This window comes from Pectinophora gossypiella, chromosome 10 (genome assembly GCF_024362695.1).
Source record: "Pectinophora gossypiella chromosome 10, ilPecGoss1.1, whole genome shotgun sequence".
In the NCBI taxonomy this organism is placed as follows: Eukaryota; Metazoa; Arthropoda; class Insecta; order Lepidoptera; family Gelechiidae; genus Pectinophora; species Pectinophora gossypiella.
The window spans coordinates 3380099-3400675 of NC_065413.1; the positions used below are offsets into that span (position 1 = coordinate 3380099).

The 20577-nt window shown below is 42.3% G+C and overlaps 1 protein-coding gene across 12 annotated transcripts in view; it reads right to left on the reverse strand.

The window, feature by feature from the left end:
* The window catches only part of LOC126370189 (ankyrin repeat and KH domain-containing protein 1), a 70472-nt gene that overhangs the window by 29204 nt on the left and 20691 nt on the right, over positions 1-20577 (reverse strand). For 9 of the 12 annotated variants that reach the window (XM_050014945.1, XM_050014939.1, XM_050014941.1 and 6 more), the window contains 15 exons: positions 18274-18442; positions 14862-15120; positions 14112-14333; positions 13202-13315; positions 12245-12388; positions 11711-11864; positions 10750-10960; positions 10003-10216; positions 9503-9728; positions 8372-8617; positions 6661-6863; positions 4976-5080; positions 2892-2976; positions 2002-2061; positions 1325-1419 (listed from right to left, as the gene is read on the reverse strand). In XM_050014945.1, the coding sequence (XP_049870902.1) occupies positions 1325-1419; positions 2002-2061; positions 2892-2976; positions 4976-5080; positions 6661-6863; positions 8372-8617; positions 9503-9728; positions 10003-10216; positions 10750-10960; positions 11711-11864; positions 12245-12388; positions 13202-13315; positions 14112-14333; positions 14862-15120; positions 18274-18442 (2507 nt within the window). The remainder of the gene's footprint in view (positions 1-1324; positions 1420-2001; positions 2062-2891; positions 2977-4975; positions 5081-6660; positions 6864-8371; positions 8618-9502; positions 9729-10002; positions 10217-10749; positions 10961-11710; positions 11865-12244; positions 12389-13201; positions 13316-14111; positions 14334-14861; positions 15121-18273; positions 18443-20577) is intronic. The other 3 variants (XM_050014944.1, XM_050014935.1, XM_050014946.1) reach the window with 1 other exon arrangement.

Here is a 20577-nt window from a genome sequence, read left to right on the forward strand (position 1 = left end):
TGGTGAGGAGAGGATGGGTACCGGGTGCGGCCCGTGGCGGTGCAGGCGCTGCAGCGCGTCCAGCAGCACCAGCTTGCAGCCCAGCTTGCCGCACGCGCCGCCGCCGCAGCGCCCACGCTCCACAACTATGCTCTATATAACCCACTTACGCCGATTAAACCGGTCGTCATGTATACCGCTTAGAACGTAGCATGATAGAGCGACATATCTCTCACTTTCGTACTAAGCTGTTTACCGTTTAGTCTTCTTCTCTCGTGAGATCAATGCAAGGTTCCCATTGAGCTGACAAAGGCTCCTGAAATGGCTCGTGTAACGTATTCGTTACGTGTTCGTTGTACCGGGACCAACTGCTTAACATACCCTCGGAATTCAGATGATCAGCCTGCAATGTCCTAACCCAACTAGGGATCACATGATTTTTATGATATGTCCCCACCGAGATTCGAACCCGGACCTCGGGATCATGAGCCCAACGTTTTATAACTGATGCCGCTAGTGCAAAAGACATATATCTCTCGTCTCATTCGCGCTAGGCGATCTACTATATCTCAGTCCTGCTGTCATTCTAATCATGCTACGTTTTAAAGAGATAGGGTACCAGGATGGGTACAAGTCAAGCAAGTAAGCCCTATCGCAATAGGTAGAAAGAATTAACAATAGAAAACTCATGGCCATTGTGGATTTTAAGGTGGATATCATGAACAGGATGGTGAAAGATTGTCAGTACCTACGTATCTATAGGCGGACTGCGATACAATGTACCCAGAGTTGGACTAGGAAGGAAAAGGATGGTAAATATAGGGGTATTTATGAAATTCTATAAAGTATATTGTTGTATTTTTCCTAGAGTATATTCTAGTTTAACGACAAAGAGACATAGTGCTATGCTTGACTGCAGACGTTGATCAAGCTGCTAATGTAAAAAACTGTAACATTTTAATCGAATACATTCAGTAGTTTTTGCTTGATGCGGGAACAAACCCTGCATAGTTAATAGTTTTATAGACAACCTGGCAGGTACACAACGGGCCGGTGCAACTGTCGAAGTTGCGGCTCAGAAGAAGCATTTGAAGTATCACTTTGTGAAGTAGCCGTTTGGCCATGGGGCTCCGAAGCTAGGTCCTTCATCAAGGAGATAAGGCGTCGGTTGCGAGTGAAGGGAGGCGATCCTCGCTCGAGAAGTTTCCTTGCCTACATTGGCGGGAATGCTACTAGCATAATAGGAACATGTGAGCACGGCGCGCAGGGTCATTTTTAGTTATACGGACGGAAGGCGTAGTTCCGAATATATTAAGTTTATAGACAAGATAGATTGTCCATATACCTGGTTGAGGTTGGCGGCGAGTTGATGCACTGGGAACAGCTGCTCCGGCGGCGGGTACGGCGGCGTGCTCGGCACATGAAGCGTTGTCGTCACGCCTAAGAGGGTATACACACGTGTTACATTTGAGGCTTAATCGTGAAACTTAAGTTCCTGTCTTGACAGAGAGAAATCCTATCCAGTGATTGACTTAGGGTGACAATTCATGATCGATTAAATGTTAGCTAACCGTAGGAAATGATTTCTGTTTGTTAAGATAGAGACTGGTCACCAGATTTACAGGACCACCCCGCTGAAGTGTTGCTGCGGTCTGTCAATGTTCGTGTTTAAATGGAGTAATGAGAAGATATGGACTTAGAATTAATGCAATCGACACAAGAAGAATTTGTTAATTCGACTATGTTAGCTTTGACGGTGCAATAGCTACATTATCAATAACATATTAGACGCATCGTGGTACACACAAGAAGCGTATTTGAATGGTATTTTATTAGTATGTCTTATTTAATATTCTTTACACTGAGAGCAACTCTAGAGCAACCAAGATACTAGAGCCGTATTACGAACAACATAGATTTACATTTCCTTGTAGTTATGGAAGGGTCATGTATGTTTAACGAATGACAGTTTCACGATGATTAGCAAAATGGAGGTGATAAATATGATGGGCATCAACTTGCCTTGTGCGCAGAACTGGAGGTCGAGCGCGTGCAGCGCCGACGTGGCCAGCGTCGGCGGACCTTCACAACAAGCACAACACATAATGTAGGCCCTGCCTTTAATAATTAATTACTGGAAGGCACTGCCTCTAACCCAAAAAGGCGCGGGAAAAGCACTTCTAAATTATGCCTAAGAGAGCAATTATTTGTTAAAATGCTCCTTCCGCATCGGCGATTTCGCTGTAAATGCATTCGCGTGTTTCTATACTGACCAGAAGAGTCACTTACTCTACTATTACTACATTTTCTTAGATTTAGAATATCTAGTCGACGGAGCCCTTTACGTTTTCTCCTGTTTTCCTGTAACTATTCAGTGTGAATTTTGTAGATTTCCTTGCGTGCTTACGAAGTGAAATTAAAAGCTTATGCGAGAGTTCTACTCAAAGATGAGACTCGAATGTATGCTAAGGTAATCGATATATCATACTAATGTAAAGTAAGAATACTATTGTAAAGGCGTTACAAACACATTACTCAAAACTGTAGTACTCAGATAAGAATTTTCACATTATTAAGTAAAACTTCAAACTTTCATTTCACGCCCAGGACACTATATAAAAATCTTACCGTGTACCGCTTTTCTGCGTATGTGGAAACGAGACAGCCAGACCACGCGCGCTCCCCTTTACTCTTTAGCGGCTTACGGTCATTTAAGACTAAGTAAGACCCAGAGGGGGTGAGGTAAATCCGGATACGAATTGGATGAAGAGTTACCATTCTATACGTAGTATAGAATATTATTCTATTTCGCTGCCCTGCTGCTGTTTTACACCTTTCATAGCGCGAAGATTTGCACCTGGCAATATGAGATTAAGGAGATCTTTTACATTAGAAAATGCTATTATACTGACCATTCGAGTCGTTGATGTCGACTAGGAGGTTCCGATCGGTGTCCGGTAGGATTTCGTTGCGGGCCGCGGCTAGCGCCTCCGGTCTCTGTTGTGACATTCATTCACAAATTATTACCTTGTTTATAAAGTACCAATATAACATATATGCGTTTACTCTTTGGGCTATTGTCGAGAATTTAAATTAAAGATTATAGGGTATATTTATATGAGCGCTTTGTCTTGTACTTAAGTATAAATAGACTGTAAATTTTAAACTAAGATTGGCGGTGCGTACGACACTGCATAAGTTAAATTATAAATTTCTTCTTATGTAAGGGACCGTATGCCTTTTTTGAGAATAAATAATCTTTAAAACCAAAACTATTACTTAATAATATAACTACAGTTTTCATCATCATCTCCATAGCGCTACCCCGTTTCTAACAGGGTCCGGTTACCAAAACTGGATATTTGACAGGTCCGGTTTTTTACAGAAGGGACTTTTCAACCCAATTTTAAGAAAGTTAACACTAGTAGCGTTTTAGCTTGTAAGGCCGAGATTTCCAGACACTAGTTAAAGAATGGGGGAGGATTTTAAAATAACAATCGGCCTTACGATTTTATTGCTATCGAACCGACAAAGCGCTACATATCAGCTACATATAATCAGACCCACAATATTCAAAGCGATTTAGTGACTTCGCGACGACAACCCAACGTCAACCTACAAAATAATCAACAATCACATAATTATCTACGTCATTGTGAATACAGATCATGCATGCCTACTGTACCGGCCGAATGTCCATTTCATTAAGCTACAAAGCAACGCAGCCGAGACGCAGGGAAAAACAAATTAAGTAGCTAAGTGTTTTTCTTTTCTCACGTTTCGACGCGATCAAAATAGTTTACTATGTATAAAGTGAGCAAAACGTTAAAGTGAGTTGCTACAAATATATTTTTGCAACTAAAATCCATTTATCACTATTTTAAGAGCCACGCTCTTGTTGGTGAAGCTTTCTCTATTCTTGTCTATCAAAGGCCAATTCTTCCATTTCCTTATAAGACTTTCTCTTTAATCTGTTCCATCCAGAAGCAGAAGAAGCCATTGGTTATCTAAATATAGGGTTCAAAATAGGTCTATTCATATTCTCTCGTTATTAAGACTCTAAACATAGTAAAATTATGAGTACATAACTGAAAATTCCAGTGACGATTATTTGGTATATGTTGCTTTATGAAATGGACCTTTATGTTTCGCCCCCAATTCCAGGAGACACCTCCTAACTTTAAGTTATACCTGTCATTTTCTTATACACCGAAAAGGAAAAGGACGCATGATCGACAGATGTCAATTTTAAAAAGACTAAAAAATGCGGAAGGTTCAAGTAGACGCGTGGCTGGTATGCAACCTGTTTGGCGTGTGGTGTCAACTAATTCTGTCGGGTTACTTCTGCTTACAATTGGTGTGTTCTATAAATTGTATGCCTATCGATTACCTGTCTCTTTCCTTTTCGGCGGATAAGAAAATGACAGGTGTAACTTTAAATAAAATTAGATGGTGTCTGCAGGAATCACCACCACAGTTTAACGTAATGCTAGTATTACTTTTTTGAGACTCAAAGACGGCTTGAATTATAATTCCGCCAAATCTAAATGCGCTGTAAGCGTAAGACACAATGTTCAATATTTTGTGTTTTATTTACATATAACAGGAAAGGCAACAAAGCGATATAGTAAAAGAAACATGATGACTTGATGACGTCTCAATGACTTTTCACGAAGCCATCAAAGTTAGTAATTTAGGTGTTTGTAATGTCTTCCGTACGAAGAAGCCAGGGGGTGTAAAAAGGCCACATCAAAGTTATTCATCTAAAAAGCAATATTGCGTCTAAATAGAAATATTGTTTTTTTTTATGTGTATACTTCAATGACGCCTTTTAAACACCCCCCCCCCCCCCATAATCATATCAATCTTACACATAGAGTAGAATCTCACAGACCGCATTTAACTTTGGCGAAACGTGTTAAGCCACCAGGAATCCAACTAACTACGAGGACGGTACATTCCCAACATCGTCTAAAATATCAATGTATCGACTCACATTGAAATCGTGATCAATGGGATCTTTATTTTTGCGTTTCTTGGTAACGTCCTTCCAGGTAAAGCCGGGCGGGAGGGATAGCTTAGCCATCGTCTCGTGGCATATCTACAGCGGTGAAGGGAAATTGCTAAGCAACTGGATATTTTCATATATAAAGGCATGGGCTGATGTTATTGATCAGCACAAATTACCTAACAAACATTTTCACTATACAAATAGCTGATTTACAACTTAAGAGACAATAAAGTTTTCTCATACAGATTTCTTGAACTATCAACATAATATCGTCACCTTTTATTGAAAAATCACATTCCAATGTGATTTCTGTTAACCAAACCTTGCATAGACAAGATAGTTTCTCTCTCGGAATGAACTTAGGTAATTGAAATAAATCGAGGTTTTGTTTAAGAATATTACATCAGAATGTCATCATCATCATCATAATCCCTAGCATTGTCCCGCTTTTCACAGAGCTTACCTAACCTGAAGATTTGACAGGTCCAGTTTTTTACAGAAGCGACTGCCTGTCTGACCTTCCAACCCGCGAAGGGAAAACCAGCCCAATACTGTTTAGGTCACATACCTCCGAAAATGCATTTTTCAGGAACGTAGGTTTCCTCACGATGTTTTCCTTCACCGCTGAGCGCGTGATAATCACTTATGATTCAAACGTGAATTCGAAAGAAATTCGACATACATTGGCTTAGGCCTGTACTGGGATTTGAACCTGCGACCTCAAAGTGAGAGAGGCAAGCGTTCTACCAACTGGGCTACCACGGCTCAATATCACATCAGAATGTGGTTTTTCGAAAAGTCGCTTACCTGGTTTTTATTATAAGTATATAAAGTTGTTTCACTGCCATTTTGACTTCTATGTTCACATTATTAATCGCTTTTACAACAGAATAATTGATCGCCGCCATGACGCAAAACAAAACAAAGCTACACCAGCGCCATTACCGGTGGATAATGTTACTAATTTTCCGATGTGATGCATTTAGTTGCTAATAACATCGTAAGGCGACGTTATATTAGAACAGTGTTGAAAGGAGTGCCTTAGTGGGCTTAGAAATATTTGCCCATTCAATGTATAACTATCGAGAATCCCCTAACTTGTAAATGTAAATGTTTGTTAGGGAATAAGATACTGTTTTATGTAGTACTTTACTTTATAAGGCAGAGCTTTGTTAGTTATTATCGGACATCGAAAGCAATTAGGTACTGCTTCCAAATATCAGACTATCATTGTTATTAACATTTTTGTTAGTGTGAAAATGTGCAAGCTATTTTTGTTGAGTAAATATCTCATTTTATAATACATATCTTCCAAATATAGAGGGTATTACCCAGGAGTATTTCTAGTTAAAATTATATCCCGACAAGTGCACGTATCTTCTGTGGAGTTAGAGTGTATTTCTATCAAAGCGGAAAGGAGAGGGAACGAGCGGCGAAGATGCACCGTTGGTCCATTCTTGAACGACAGAGTTAGTCTCCTGTCCACTCCGTTTTAGGGGAAATACCCCTATATCTTCTGAATAGACGCAAGCTGTATTATTGTGTATTTATCATTGTGACTAACTGCTCTCTCTTCTCGTGTAGGCGCAATGTCGTTCACATTATATAATCGACATTTTTATGTGTTACGCGTAGTGTTGTGTAGGTGTAGCGGCGCATGCGCCTCGTACCTGGTCGTCGAGTATGTCTGGCGGCGGCGGCAGGTGGTGGTCGGGGTGCGTGGGCGCGGCGCGCTGCTTGCGCGCGCACTTGTGCTTGCCGCCCGCGTAGCACGCGCCGGGGGCCGCCGCGGGCGCCGGGCCCGCGGGGGCCGCGGCGGGCGGCGCCGCCGACATGGGGCTGCTGGTGGTGCTCGCGCCCTGCTTCTTGCGACCTGGACGATATTTCAATTTTAGATCTGTTCGTGATTGTTTAAATGAAAATGCCAAACGGCATTTAATAACGATTGGTGAATTTTAAAACGTCGACGTTTATAGATTTCTATTGTTGCAAATAGACAATAAACTTAGAATGTCATGAAATCGCGTGAGTACTGGGAGAAGATTATCTGAACTTATAGTGAAAGAGCGTAGCAACATTTGTTTCATATCGCACGAATTGCGTCGCGCCGTGAGGAAGCTCTAATGACACATGACTCTCCTTCACTCCCACTAGTCCTGCTGCTGTTAACAGATACGGGCGAAACTTTACGTAGGTATACAGGGTGTTAGTGACGTCGTAACGAAAACTTTGAGGGATGATTGAGACCATGATTCTGAGATGATATGAAGTAGAATTTTCCGTCGCAAAAGTATGGAACAGAAAATAATAAAAAGAAAAACAAAAATTTTCATGAATTTTCCGACGGAAAATTCCACTTGATATCAACTCAGAATCATGGTCTGAATCATCCCCCTCAGTATTTGTTGCGGTGTCACTAACACCCATACCTACTTGTATGGGTACAGTATGTACTTGTGCGGGGTGTAAGTGACATCGTAACGAATACTGAGTGGGATGAAACAGCTGATTATTCTGAGTTAATATCAAGTGGAATTTTTCATCGCAAAAGTATAGAATTGAAAATAATTTAAAAAAGTAAATAAAAATCATGAATTTTGCGACGGAAAATTCCACTTGATATCAACTCAGAAACATGGTCTGAATCATTCCCCCCCCCGTATTCGTTACGATGTCACTTACACCCCGTATATGTATGTCGTGGCCAGATCTTAGAATTGATCATTTCATGTGTTCGACCATTTCATGAAATAGCCAACTTAAGTTGGCCATATCGTTTCAATCAACGTTTGACCATATCATTAATGTAGGCGGTGTTCATGTTATGAGGTTTATGTGTGCCAATAGCGTTGCCCGATAATAGATTAATTTCTTAGGTCCAAAATTATTTATCTAATCGATACTATCGATATGGAAAATTCTACAATTCCATTAATTCATCAATCAAGTTTAAAAAAATATAATCGATGAAATCGTTACAATCGATTGATTTCGCTAAAATCGACTGAATTTGACTAAAATCGACTGAATTTGATTAAAATCGACTGAATTCGACAAAATTAACTGTAATCGACGGAATTCTACAGAATTTAAATAAAATCTCCAGGAATCGACTCGATTCGACTAAAATCGTCTGAATTCAAAAATAATGATATAAAATAGCCTAGAATTTATTGGATTCGAGTAAAATCGACTGAATTGGGGAAAATTGTGTGTAATCGACTAAAATCGACTGAAGTCAAAAGAAATCAAATAAAATTACCTGGAATCCATTATTCGATTAATGAATCGAATAAAATTATTTTCATGAAATTATCGAGCACATCAAGAAATAAATTCCAGGATCTAGGCTACGACATGTATAATGCACTACAGGCTCACCGTCGAGGTACATCTTGGCGAAGTTGGCGGAGAGGTCGGGGTGCGGCTGCGCAGTGGGCGGCTGCGCGGCAGGCGGCTGCGCAGCGAGCGGCTGCGCGGCGGGCGGCTGCGCGGGCGGCGGCTGCACGGTGGGCAGCAGCGCGCGCGCGCCGGCCGCGCCGGGCGCCGCCGCGTGGCTCAGGCCCAGCGCCGCCGCCTGCGCCGCCGACAGCCCCGGCCCGTCCTCGCCCGCCGCCGGCGTGCCCGCTGCTGGGGAACCACTCGCTTTACCATCCACGCACTCCCGACGGGGACGACAATCACCCTACTTAGTGTACAACCCGTTTGTCCAAGCTACTAGTTACGTTTAATTAGTTAGTAAGTACGTAATAGTTACATGGGTCCTGACATGGAACAATCGATGTTCGCTCAAATTGCGAATTGGACCTAAAACTAAAATAAAGCGAATGGGCCGTACGGAGCTTTACTGCTATAACTGGTCATAGTAACGGGAAAACAATTTATAATCTAGTAAACAGTTCTATGGGAATCCCATTCAAAGTCACAATAGATCTGACGAAGTCGCAGTGGCCATTCGGGCTGTATCAGGTTTCAGGTCGAACCCTTTACATTAATTCATATAATAATAAATAATCCGTTTATACTAACACCGAACGTTAAATCAATCACAGACGCTGCGAAAACATGAGACATAATCATCATTTCTTTAGATGTCCTCAAAAAGGAAGAATTTATTTCTCCCTGCACTGCCCCCTCGGTCTTAGTTAACCTTTGAGCTGTGTGTAATAAGGATCCTGACTGCCCCTCTCGTATGTTTGTGATAAGGATCCTGACCCATAGGACTGATACCTATTTTTACGTAATTATCCACTGTAATTCTATCGCAAAAGGTTTAATATTGTGTTTTTGCAAACACAATTTTTATAAACAAAATTGAATAAATGATCTATCATAGACAATCATCATTCAATAGTTCCGCTAGAAATTAGGTTGAAATTCGGTCTCGACCAGTAATACTCCAATCGTATGAGTGTCAGACAGACGTCCGTCATACACAGATGCGCGTGTACGATAACGTCAATCTGTAGTGTATGTATAAGACGAGGTGTACTAATATTGGCAGTATATCACCTCTGGGCAACATGACGGAGTGCGGGTAGTCGAGTAACAGCTGCACAACAGCAGTGTGTCCGCCCTTGGCTGCTTCTATGAGCGTGGTGGAGTTGTCCTTGAGTTTGCGGAAGGGGTCGGCGTCGCAGGCCAGCAGGAACTTGACCACATCGGCGTGCCCGCCAGCGCATGCTAGCGACAGCGGCGTGTGGTCGCCGTTGGCCGTCATGCGGTTCACGTCTGCGCCCTGCGGGTGTGGAATGTCTTGTGTTAGATGCTGGAATAACAGTATTATTGTTATAATCTGGACTTTAGACTTTATGACTTTGGATAACAGATAATTGATATCACGTGATTTCCAGGATTGTTACCCGGTTAATGGCAATAAGCTCGCTCTTAAATATAGCTGATGAGGAGTGGGCGTATATACTATACAGCTCTGCCTACCCCTACGGGGATTACAGGCGTGATGCTATGTTATGTAATGGTGAGAGCAAACACATTTGATTTTAAAACTGTACCTTCCCGACGAGGAACTGCACGGTGCAGAGGTGTCCGGCGCGGCAGGCCTTCATGAGCGGCGTGCGGCCGCCCTCGCTCTCGTGCTCCAGCTTGGCGCCAGCGCGCAGCAGCAGGTCGGCTACGTCCGTGTGGCCGTTCTCGCACGCGTACGTCAGCGCCGTGTCGCCCGTTTGCGTCTGAGCGTGCACGTCCGCGCCCGCGTTCAAGAGGTATCTGCAAATATTTACAATAGTATAAACAGATTTATAGAAGATTTTTGATACTTTAAAAACTGGTATTGGGCTAACGAGCTCTTGAGTGCTACACTTAATACCCCCACTGGATAATTGAGGAGATTTGAGACAATTACTCAGTTTCCAATAGTGGGCGGAATATTGTTCGACACTTTCTTAACTTCTTCAAGAGGGAAAATGTCAAGAGTAGTAAACCCATCACCATATTAATTGTAGATTTCTCCGTCCTTGACTTTTGTATGAATCAGGAAGTGAGCTTTCTCTTTAATTTGTTCTATGTGAGCTCTTCTTGGTCTTCCCCTTCCTCTCTTTCCTTCTATTAAGACACGACGAATATATAAAAAAAAACACATCAGGGAAGATAAGAGAGCATACCCATTTGTAATAAAAGAGGCTGTTTAAAATGTTCAAGCCTAACAATATCAACATAACAATAAGCCTGACAATTATCAGTTTAACGTTGGAGCTCCAAGTGTCTCTGTACCAGATTAGAGAGAGTAGTACAATACTAACCGCACGAGTTCAAGGTGTCCTTCCTGCGATGCCTCCATGAGCGGCGTGGAGGCGCCGAGCTCAGCGTCCGCCCCCGCCTTGATGAGGAAGTCCGCCACCTCGAGGAACCCGCCGCAGCAGGCGAGGGTCAGCGCCGTCTCTTGCGTCTCGTCCGTCTGCGCGTTGATCTGCGCACCCTGGCCGAGGAGAAGCGCCACCATTTCTTCGTGACCTGTGGATTATTATAAATATTACTAAATTGATACTTACTTCAAAGATAATCAGAAATCAGAATCATTTATTCGACGTAATCATTATGGATAAACTTGTTGAAGGCCGCCTATTGTGCTTATTTTTATTCGTATGTTTCTGTCCGTTGTATATGTCGGTGTGCAAAAAAATATTATTGATTGAAGACATTTTTGTATCTACGTCATTTCGCAAGGTGTTATGAGGAGAAGAAATAACAAGAAACTGCAACAGCACCAATATGTTTTAAATCAATGTAGGTATACATTACAAGTTATGTAATAACTAAAATTAGAGGAACACATTTAATCCCAGGCATTTTATCATTTAGGTATACATACAATACAGGGTGTCAGTGAAATTGCAAGGAAAACTTTGAGGGATGATACAGATCATGAGTCTGAGTTGATATTTTGATTTTTTTCGATAAATAGCCGATCATACTAAGTGATTAACTTTCCTGTGATAAGGAATCCCTCCTTGCATTATACTCGATATTTTACTTAATGCCCTGCAGATTATAATGTACAAGACGACCTTGACCTTTTAATATATTTTCGCAGAACTCTGTGGTTTCGTGAAGTCTGCGGAGGAGTGGAGAGCAAAGTTGAAGTATGAACTTGCTAATACTTGTATGGCGCGCGTTTCGCGCTCACTTGGCTCTTCCAACTTCTTCTATTCCGTGGAGCGGATCATTGCCAGCTCCACGAGGTGTCCGTTAAATTCTACATACCCTCCCTAGCGGCCTCCATGAGCGGCGTGTACCCCTCGTCGTTGACCTCCTCGATGTTGGCGCCGCGCTCCAGCAGCAGCATCGCCAGCTCCACGTGGCCGCCGCACGCCGCCAGCGTCAGCGGGGACTCGAAGCTGTCCGTTGGCATGTTCACCTGCGAACACAGACCTCACTTTAGTACAGAAGAAACTATGGAGGATACAACACACAAATGGGTTGTGTAAGTACTTAAAGACGAATTATGAAATTCTGTAATTTGGTTTTCGCGTCCATGCGAGAGCCCAGGCTAACACTAGCTGAGGGTGTCGCCGTCGACGGATACGTCTGGAAGGACAGTGATTTCCTTCCATAATTCACTATCACCATCAAAGATGAATTATGAAATTCTGGTTAATAAATAAAGACAGATCCAGGAATGAATCCAGGTAAAAATTTAGATAACAGTTTTTATTTGGATCGAAACTATCTTGTCTATTGCGTGGTGTATTTCCACGCCAAGGTGACGTCATAATATGCTATGTTAGAACAACGAACCTGCGCCCCGGAGTCGAGCAGCAGCCGCGCCACCTCCACGTGTCCGTCCATGCTGGCCTCCATAAGCGCTGTGTGCATCTCGTCCGTCTTGTGCTCGCGGTCCGCACCGGCGGCTAGCAGGAACCGAACCATATCCAGGTGGCCCTAAGTGATGATAATGTGCATTCATATGTTAACACAATGCTTCAGTTTGCGGAGATAAAGAGAAGACGAGTGGAGGCTCGCGTAACAGAGAAGCTCTGTTGCTTTTCCCCTAATACAGTATAAGATCTAGTGCGAAAGAGTCTTAAGGAATTTGTGTTGTTCTGACAACTATCATTCCAATCAAACGACATTTGACGAGGTATAGGCGTCATTTATATGAAGGGTTGTGAGAAGCTGCAGTAATTTTAGGCGGATGAGACGTTCGTTATGTAAAAATTGACTCTTCTTTTCGACTCCCCAACTGAATAAAGATATTTTATTCAATACTTCCGGCCAGTCCCTCCGGCAAGCGTCTAAGTCGTTACACCATCTCATTCAAGGGTCACGCTATCTCACGCAAGGTCCACCACGACGCGTGTACCCGTCATGAGGCACCCAATGCGTGACGATCCGTGCCCACCGCTCAGGGTGCAGGCGACAAACATGTCCGGCCTAATCCCATTTAAGTCTGGCGTATTTACCTCCCACATTAGCGATTCCAGTTTTTGAACGTAGTGTATTTCGACGGGACTGGCCAGAGTACGTACAGAACCGCGAAAAATGGAAAGACGAAAGAGATGCCATTGCCCAGCAGTAGGATCTCAAATTCAGAGGGTAGATGTAACAAGAATAATAATAAAATCGCTGTGATCTGCCGGTAGGCGTACAATTAAATTTGGTGAGTCGTGAAGTTAATGTGTGTGTGTGTGAATGTTTGGTGAGTGAGTGAGGGATCTTGTAGGCTAGATTAGATTAGAATAGTAGGTTACACACCTTGTAGCAAGCGAGCGTCAACGCCGACTCCTTGAACTCGTTGGAGTGCGTGTTGATGCCCGCGCCGTGCTCGAGAAGGATCTTCGCGACGCCAACGTGTCCTGCCGACGCTGCCTGTGGTTTCGACAGTGGACAGTTAGTAAATATATCGGAAATGCAACTTTTACATATTGATATATAACTATGAAAGGGGGGGTGGGGGATATTATGTTATGTACATCTCTTCGTCCTGGGTAATGATAATTCACTGTAAGGTTGCCGTCGTAGCCCAGTTGGAAGATGGTTTGACTCAACACTGTCAGATAGTAGGTTCGAATCCAGCACGGGCCTAATCCAACGATTTCCAAAATTGTTATCGAAATCACGTTTAGACCATAAATGATTATCACGTGCTCAGCGGTGAAGGAAAACATCGTGCGGGAATCCACATTCCCGAGAAATGCATTTTTGGAGGTATGTTAGGGGCGTTTGGCGCCTCAATAACCCTGACACTAGGATTTGTAAAAATTGTCGTCGACCTTACAAACCATACTAAAGGAGAAGAAATTAAACGCACGGGTAGGAGCACCGATATATCGGGACTCTTGATTATCCTAGGCCGTTGTACGCATGCGCATTGCCAGTGTTGCCAGTATAGTCATAAGACCGAATGTCCGTCTAAAATCCAAACCCTTTTTTAGATTTTATGGGTTTGCTTTTAGCCTCAGACTTGGCTAAAGGCATTGACGACGCCTAAGATGGACCCCGCCCAGAAGGTTTGAAGGCATTGAAAGTGCCGGGCTACATGCATTCGGATATACAGAAAACGGCAGGGAATTCCACTCCCATTCCATTATCTAAATTATTTATGTCTGGAAATCTCGTTTGCAAGAGTATAGAGTATAATATAGAGTTACAACAGTAAGTATACCTCCATCAGCGGCGTGTGTCCGTTCTCGTTGTGGTCCTCGACGTTGGCGCCGTTCTCGAGCAGTGCGCGCACACAGTCTTCGTGGCCACCCGCGCATGCGTACATGAGGGGGGTGTTGCCGGAGCCTGATACCGCGTTCACGTCGGCCCCGTGCGCGATCAGCAGCCGCACGATGTCCACGTGCCCCGCGCTTGCCGCTTCCATGAGGGGGGTGCAGTCGCCCTACAAGTAAAGGACCCTTAGTACTTTGCATTGGGTTTAAAGCCATCATAAAATCCTGGGACTGCAGTCACTCACTGGACATTCCATACAAAACTCTCATTCTTATCATGAGACGCCTTACCACCTAAATGCAAGCGAGACAAACAATCCGCGCTCCCCCTTACTCCTTAACGACCTATTGCCATTTAGACTAAAGTAAGACCCAGAGAGATGGTAAAATTTTACCTGAGTAAGTATTTCGAGCTTCATAGCTCACTTTAGTCTCGCATCCTTTTTACGCTAACCTGTTTGCGTAAGACAATGACTTGCAAGAAATGTACACATCGATATATGCTTACTAAAAGGACGTTAAAATATTAAAATTTTATTTCAAAGGCACTGGCAAGAAATGCTTGGATAGATGTACTTTTCAATTGACATTTTATGTTGTTTCATATTGTTATTGGGTGTTACTGCGTCATTCAATAATAAACGCGTCTTTCTTAGATTCAACAGTTAGTTGCTTGAAGGTAAAAAAGGTGTGTTTACCTTGATGCCTCTATCCTCGACACTGGCATGCATGGCGAGTAGCACCTGCGCGAGTTCGTAGTACCCGGCGGAACAAGCGAGAGACAGTAACGACTCCCCCTCCTCCGTGGTCTCGTGGACGCTGCGCCCCTCGGTCAACAGCTTGCGGACAGTTCCCACGTCGCCATCGGAACAGGCTTCAGCTAAGGATGGAGCACCTTCCGCGCTTGACGACCCTACCGGCCCCGTCGTCCCCGTCGCCGTCGACCCGCATTGCGTCCTGAAACATTATCTCATTGTAAAAAACCTACACACAGATTTGTGTATCTATAGATTCAAAGGTCAAATCAGATAAGATCAAAGCTTCAAGAATCATAGTCGCGCGCGCGCCTCGACCGGACCGAAAGGAGAATCGTCGACTCGATCACAACCGGCCCGGGAGACGCACGCGGTACCGACTCAATCTCGGATTTTCATCATAATTGTGGAACGTTCAGGAAGGAAATATGAAGATTCAACGCTTGTATAAATTATGCGACATTGGAAGTAGTCAGATATAATCTTTGTGGAAGATTATACATTCCCTTTGTCGTATGCAACGACGGTGACCTTATGTCTCTTGTCTTGTGAGCTCGAATGTAGCTGGCAAATCCAAACATAAAGTGAATGTACTCGCTTTAAAACAACGCAAGCGTCTTTTTGAAAAATCATATTCGGGTGTGATTTTTGTTAACAAAACCTCTGCAAAGACAAGCTAGTTTCAATTCAGGTAATAAATTGTGGTCGCAATTTTTATCCGGATTGAAATTAATTGTAAGAAATTGAGGTTTTATTGAAGTGAGTTTTTAAAAGGCGTTTACTTGGTTGTCAATAAAGGCGACAATATGATAAATCACGTTGTGATTTTAAGAGAATTAAGTACAAATTGTAAATACACCCGTATTAAGATGGAAATTGGAAACTTCCTCAACTCGACTCGGCCTCAACTGATCATTTTAGTATCGGAGTTCGAGGCCTTCCTTAAGGTCGCATCATCTGAGGACGAAGTCGAGGAAGGTGTGTTAAAATCTTAGAATACGGGTGTTAGACTCATCCATCATCATCTCCGTCCGTCCGCTAACCTAACCTAAAGATTTGACAGTCCGGTTTTTTGCAGAAGCGACTGCCTGTCTGACCTTCCAACCCGCGAAGGGAAAACCAGCCCAATACAGGCTAGGTCATATACTTCCGAAAATGCATTTCTCGGGAATGTGGGTTTCCTCACGATGTTTTCCCTCAAAATGAGGTATTTCTCTTCTTTGTTTTACTTTCCTTCTTGTTGGTGTTAGACTCAATCTCGGATTTTCATCGTGGAAGTTGTGGTACAGTCATGAGCATCACCTGTACCCACTTTAGAACCCTATCGCACTGACATATTTGACAATTACTGAGACTTACGGTTCAATTTGTCAAAAATGTTAATGTGACATGGTACAGTGTATACATATTAATGCTCGTGACCGTACACACACACAGGAAGGAAGTATGAGGATTCAATGTGTGTATAAATAAAAAGGTCTATAAATGGAGTACGCACGTACAGAGATTAGATCGCGCGCAGCATTCATGTAGACATTTAAATAGTTGCCGAGTGACATACTCCCGCATATAAAATGCAGAATCCGTTCGTTTCAACGCAACGCGAGTGAAACTTTTACTATGAGTTATGGAGTTACGCTTCTTACCAACGTTTATGTTATGTATAACGTGCCATGAAGACATACCAATCGTCAGATTTTAAACTAGTTATCGTTGTAGAATAATTAACTGTAATGCCTAATTAACAACGAAAGCTAGTGAAACTATCTTTGCGCCATAGTAATAGTAAATGTTAATCATATTATAACTATCGAATTAAAGCAAAAAGGATAAAACCGTGTCGAAATACAGATAAGGAAACGGGGAATTGTGTGTGGCAGTTTTTTTTTGCTAATAATTTCACATCGCAACATAATAATATGCTAAAAAAGTATGTATTATTAAACAGAAAGACTAGTTCAGTACAATTATTGATTATATTTCAATAAGATAACAATTTACAGTCGTCTCAATGCGCGGCAAGAATTAGATCTGTCAAAGTACGTAAGCTCGTGTTGTGACGTTTATGAGCATAGCGATGTATCAGTCGATATGATTCTTTTCTGTCTAACAGTATGTAGTTTGTAGTATAACGAACCATTAAAATGTATACAATCAGTTTTTAAGAGGGATTATTAGTGTATCAGCCTCTGTGGTCCAGTGGTTGAGCGTTGGACTCACGATCCGGAGGCCCCGGGTTCGAATCCCTGTGGGGACATATCACAAAAATCACTTTGTGATCCCTAGTTTGGTTAGGACATTACTGGCTCATCACCAGATTGTCCGCAAGTAAGATGATCCGTGCTTCGGAAGGCACGTTAAGCCATTGGTCCCGGTTATTACTTAATGATGTAAGTAAGTAGTCGTTACATGCCAGGGGGAGCCATGTTAGGGGCCTTTGGCGGCTCAATAGTAACCCTTCACCAGGGTTGATGAGGCTGGTATTCCACTTCACAACCCACACGATAAGAAGAAGTGTTTGTATTATATACCTAAACATAGATAAGTTGACTTCAGGATCAATAGGGGTTTGTATTAGAAATCATAATAATACTATCTCTAGTCCAACAGTCGCTACTTTTATTTATATTACATATAATTAATTAGTTTATTTTGTTACTTTTCTTGCATGTTGGTTGTTGAGTTTTTGTCATATAAACACTAACAAACTATACAGGGTGTTAGTGACGCCTTAACGAATACTGAGGGCGATGATTCAGACCATAATTCTCAGTTGATATAAAGCGGAATTGCCTGTCGGAATTAGTATTCTCAGTTACATACTTTTGCGACGGAAAAATCCACTTGATATCAACTCTGAATCATGATCTGAAGCATCCCTCAAAGTTTTCGTTACGATGTCACTAACACCTTGTATGTATATGCTTTTACTAACAAAATATAAGATTTATAGTCCAAAAAAAATAAATGAGTAAATAATTAATGTGTTGATTTAATAGTGACAAAGCTTAATAATAAAGCTTTACCTACAGAGATTGTCTATTTTCTTGCGTTGAGGAAAGTTATGAGTATGGATGTGGATGGATGGGTAGGGAACGGCCCAAGAAAGTGTGGATGGATTGTATAAAGAAGGATATGTGTGTGAAAGGTGTGAGTACTGAGATGACGACTGACAGAAATTAATGGAAGAGGAACACATGTTGCCTCGCCTGTTGGGCTCGCAATAGGCACGATAGTTAATTAAAAAATATCGAGGTTTTGTTAAAAAAAATCACATCTAAAATATATCAGAATGTATGTGTACGTGTGTATGTGTGTGTGTGTGTGTGTGTGTGGGGGGGGGGGGGAGACTCACGGCTTGTCCTGGTGGTGGTGGCGGTGGTGGTGGGGCGGCTGGTCGCTGCGCATGCGCGTGAGCGCGGCGGCCGCCTCGTCCAGTGCGCACGACACCGACGACGTCAGCCGTCGCAGCACCTCCGGGTCAGCCAGGTGCTTGCCCTCGCCGGACAGCTTGCCGATGCCTGCTGGCGACACATACAACGTTAAGTAGCACAATTTATGAATAGTTACATTTAAAAAAAAGAACATTATAAATAACAACAGCCTATACACGACCCACTGCTGGGCACAGATCTCCCCTCAACCAATGTACCCCAGAGAGGTTAAAAGGCCACATTGAAACAATTCACCTATAAAAACAATATTGCTATTTGACATTTGTTGTTATATCACATTGCGCACTTGCTTTTATATGGGCAAATGTCAAATTGTAATATTGCTTTGATGTGGCCTTTTCTTTGTATCATAAATAATTATCACGTGCTCAGTGGTGAAGGAAACCATCGTGAGGAAACCCACATTCCCGAGAAATGCATTTTTGGCGGTATGTGACCTAACCTGTATTGGGCTGGTTTTCCCTTCGCGGGTTGGAAGGTCAGACAGGCAGTCGTTTCTATAAAAAACCGGACCTGTCAAATCTTCAGGTTAGGTAAGCGGGCCATGTGAAAAGCGGGATAATGCTATCGTCCCCTAGGACGATGGTGATTTATTGTTGTGGTTTTTTGACCTGTCCCAAATGTAAGCTTAGATTTGGTGCACCAATCACATACGAGAGAGACCTACGAAACCTACGTGAAGATCCGTGTCACAAATCAATTCTACTAATTTGCATAACATATAACAACATAAGCTCCCGACTATATTCCGATTGGGGTAGTCAGAGGTACATTCATCGCAAGATGAACTAAATTAAATACCCAGACCTCATCGAGCTTTCTGCTTTTCCTACTATACAACATCTCGCATTTCGTGATAAAACTGTTGTTGTGTTTATCTGTGGTTACAGCAACCCCGGTGTCTTGGTGTACTGATAATGAAAACCAACAACAACCCACATAGAAGAGTTACACCTAGACACATAAACATGGAAATAAACCATGAACATTTCTAATCTCTGAAAGCTTTGCGAAGTAAAAAGGAATAATATATTTTATGAGAACATACAATGCACCTTGAGGTCTTAAGAGTGAACTAACTTCGTTATAGTTTTACTAGTATTACATTTGCTCCTTGATGACTCTTGTAGTTTGAGCCCAACAAGCATAACATAACATCACGCCTGTATCCCCAAAGGGGTAGACAGTGGTGTTTAGTGTACACACTTCTCCAGCTATGTTATTATGTATTTATTTATTTATAAAGGTACGGTCACGAGCATTAATATGTATACACTTTGGTACCATGTCACATTAACTTTTTTGACAAATTGAACTGTAAGTCTCACTAAATGTCAAATATGTTAGTGCGACAGAGTCCTAAAGTGGGTACATGATATTGCTCATGACTGTACATACAACATTACAGTGTAACCCAATGCGCTGTATGACGAGAAAAACAATATAAAAAAACTAATACAACAAAAATAAACAATTAATGAAAAAATAAACAAAAAGAAAAGTAAGACTATGAATAATCTATTAATTATTTTTGTACATAACTTTGTAAAAGGATTTTTTTTAATCCCATGTAATAGGGGCCTACTGCCAGCAGTGGATGAACGTGCTAGGGTGTTAAAAGGCCACATCAATGCATCATCATCTCCCTACACCCACTCCTCTAACGTTAACGTTCCCACTGCTGGGGCACGGGCCTTCCCTATGGATGGATAGGGAGATCGGGCATTAAACCATCACGCGGGCCCAGTGCGGATTGATGGTTATTAACGACTGCTAATACAGCCGGGATATACCGGGATATAGCCGGGGCTTAACGTGCCTTCCGAAGCACGGATAAGCTCGAGATGAAAACTTTCTTTTTTGTGGTCACCCATCCTATGACCGGCCTTTGCGAAAGTTGCTGAACTTCAACAATCGCAGACTGAGCGCGTCTACCGCTGCGCCACCGAGCTCCTCGATTACCTCGACGCGGTAAGAACCCGTTATTATGTGTTTTAATAATGTTAAGAAAGTTGTATTATTTATATTGGGCTAATCATTAAATAATATACATAGCTAATTATAAGCTGATAGGTACCCTGTTATTTTCCCTTCCAATAACTGTTTAATCTACGAATTATGATTTAGTACAAATTTGTACAATAAATAGTAGATTTGTTATAAAAAAAAATATATTGTATTGTACTGAGTCTAGTCCTACGCCC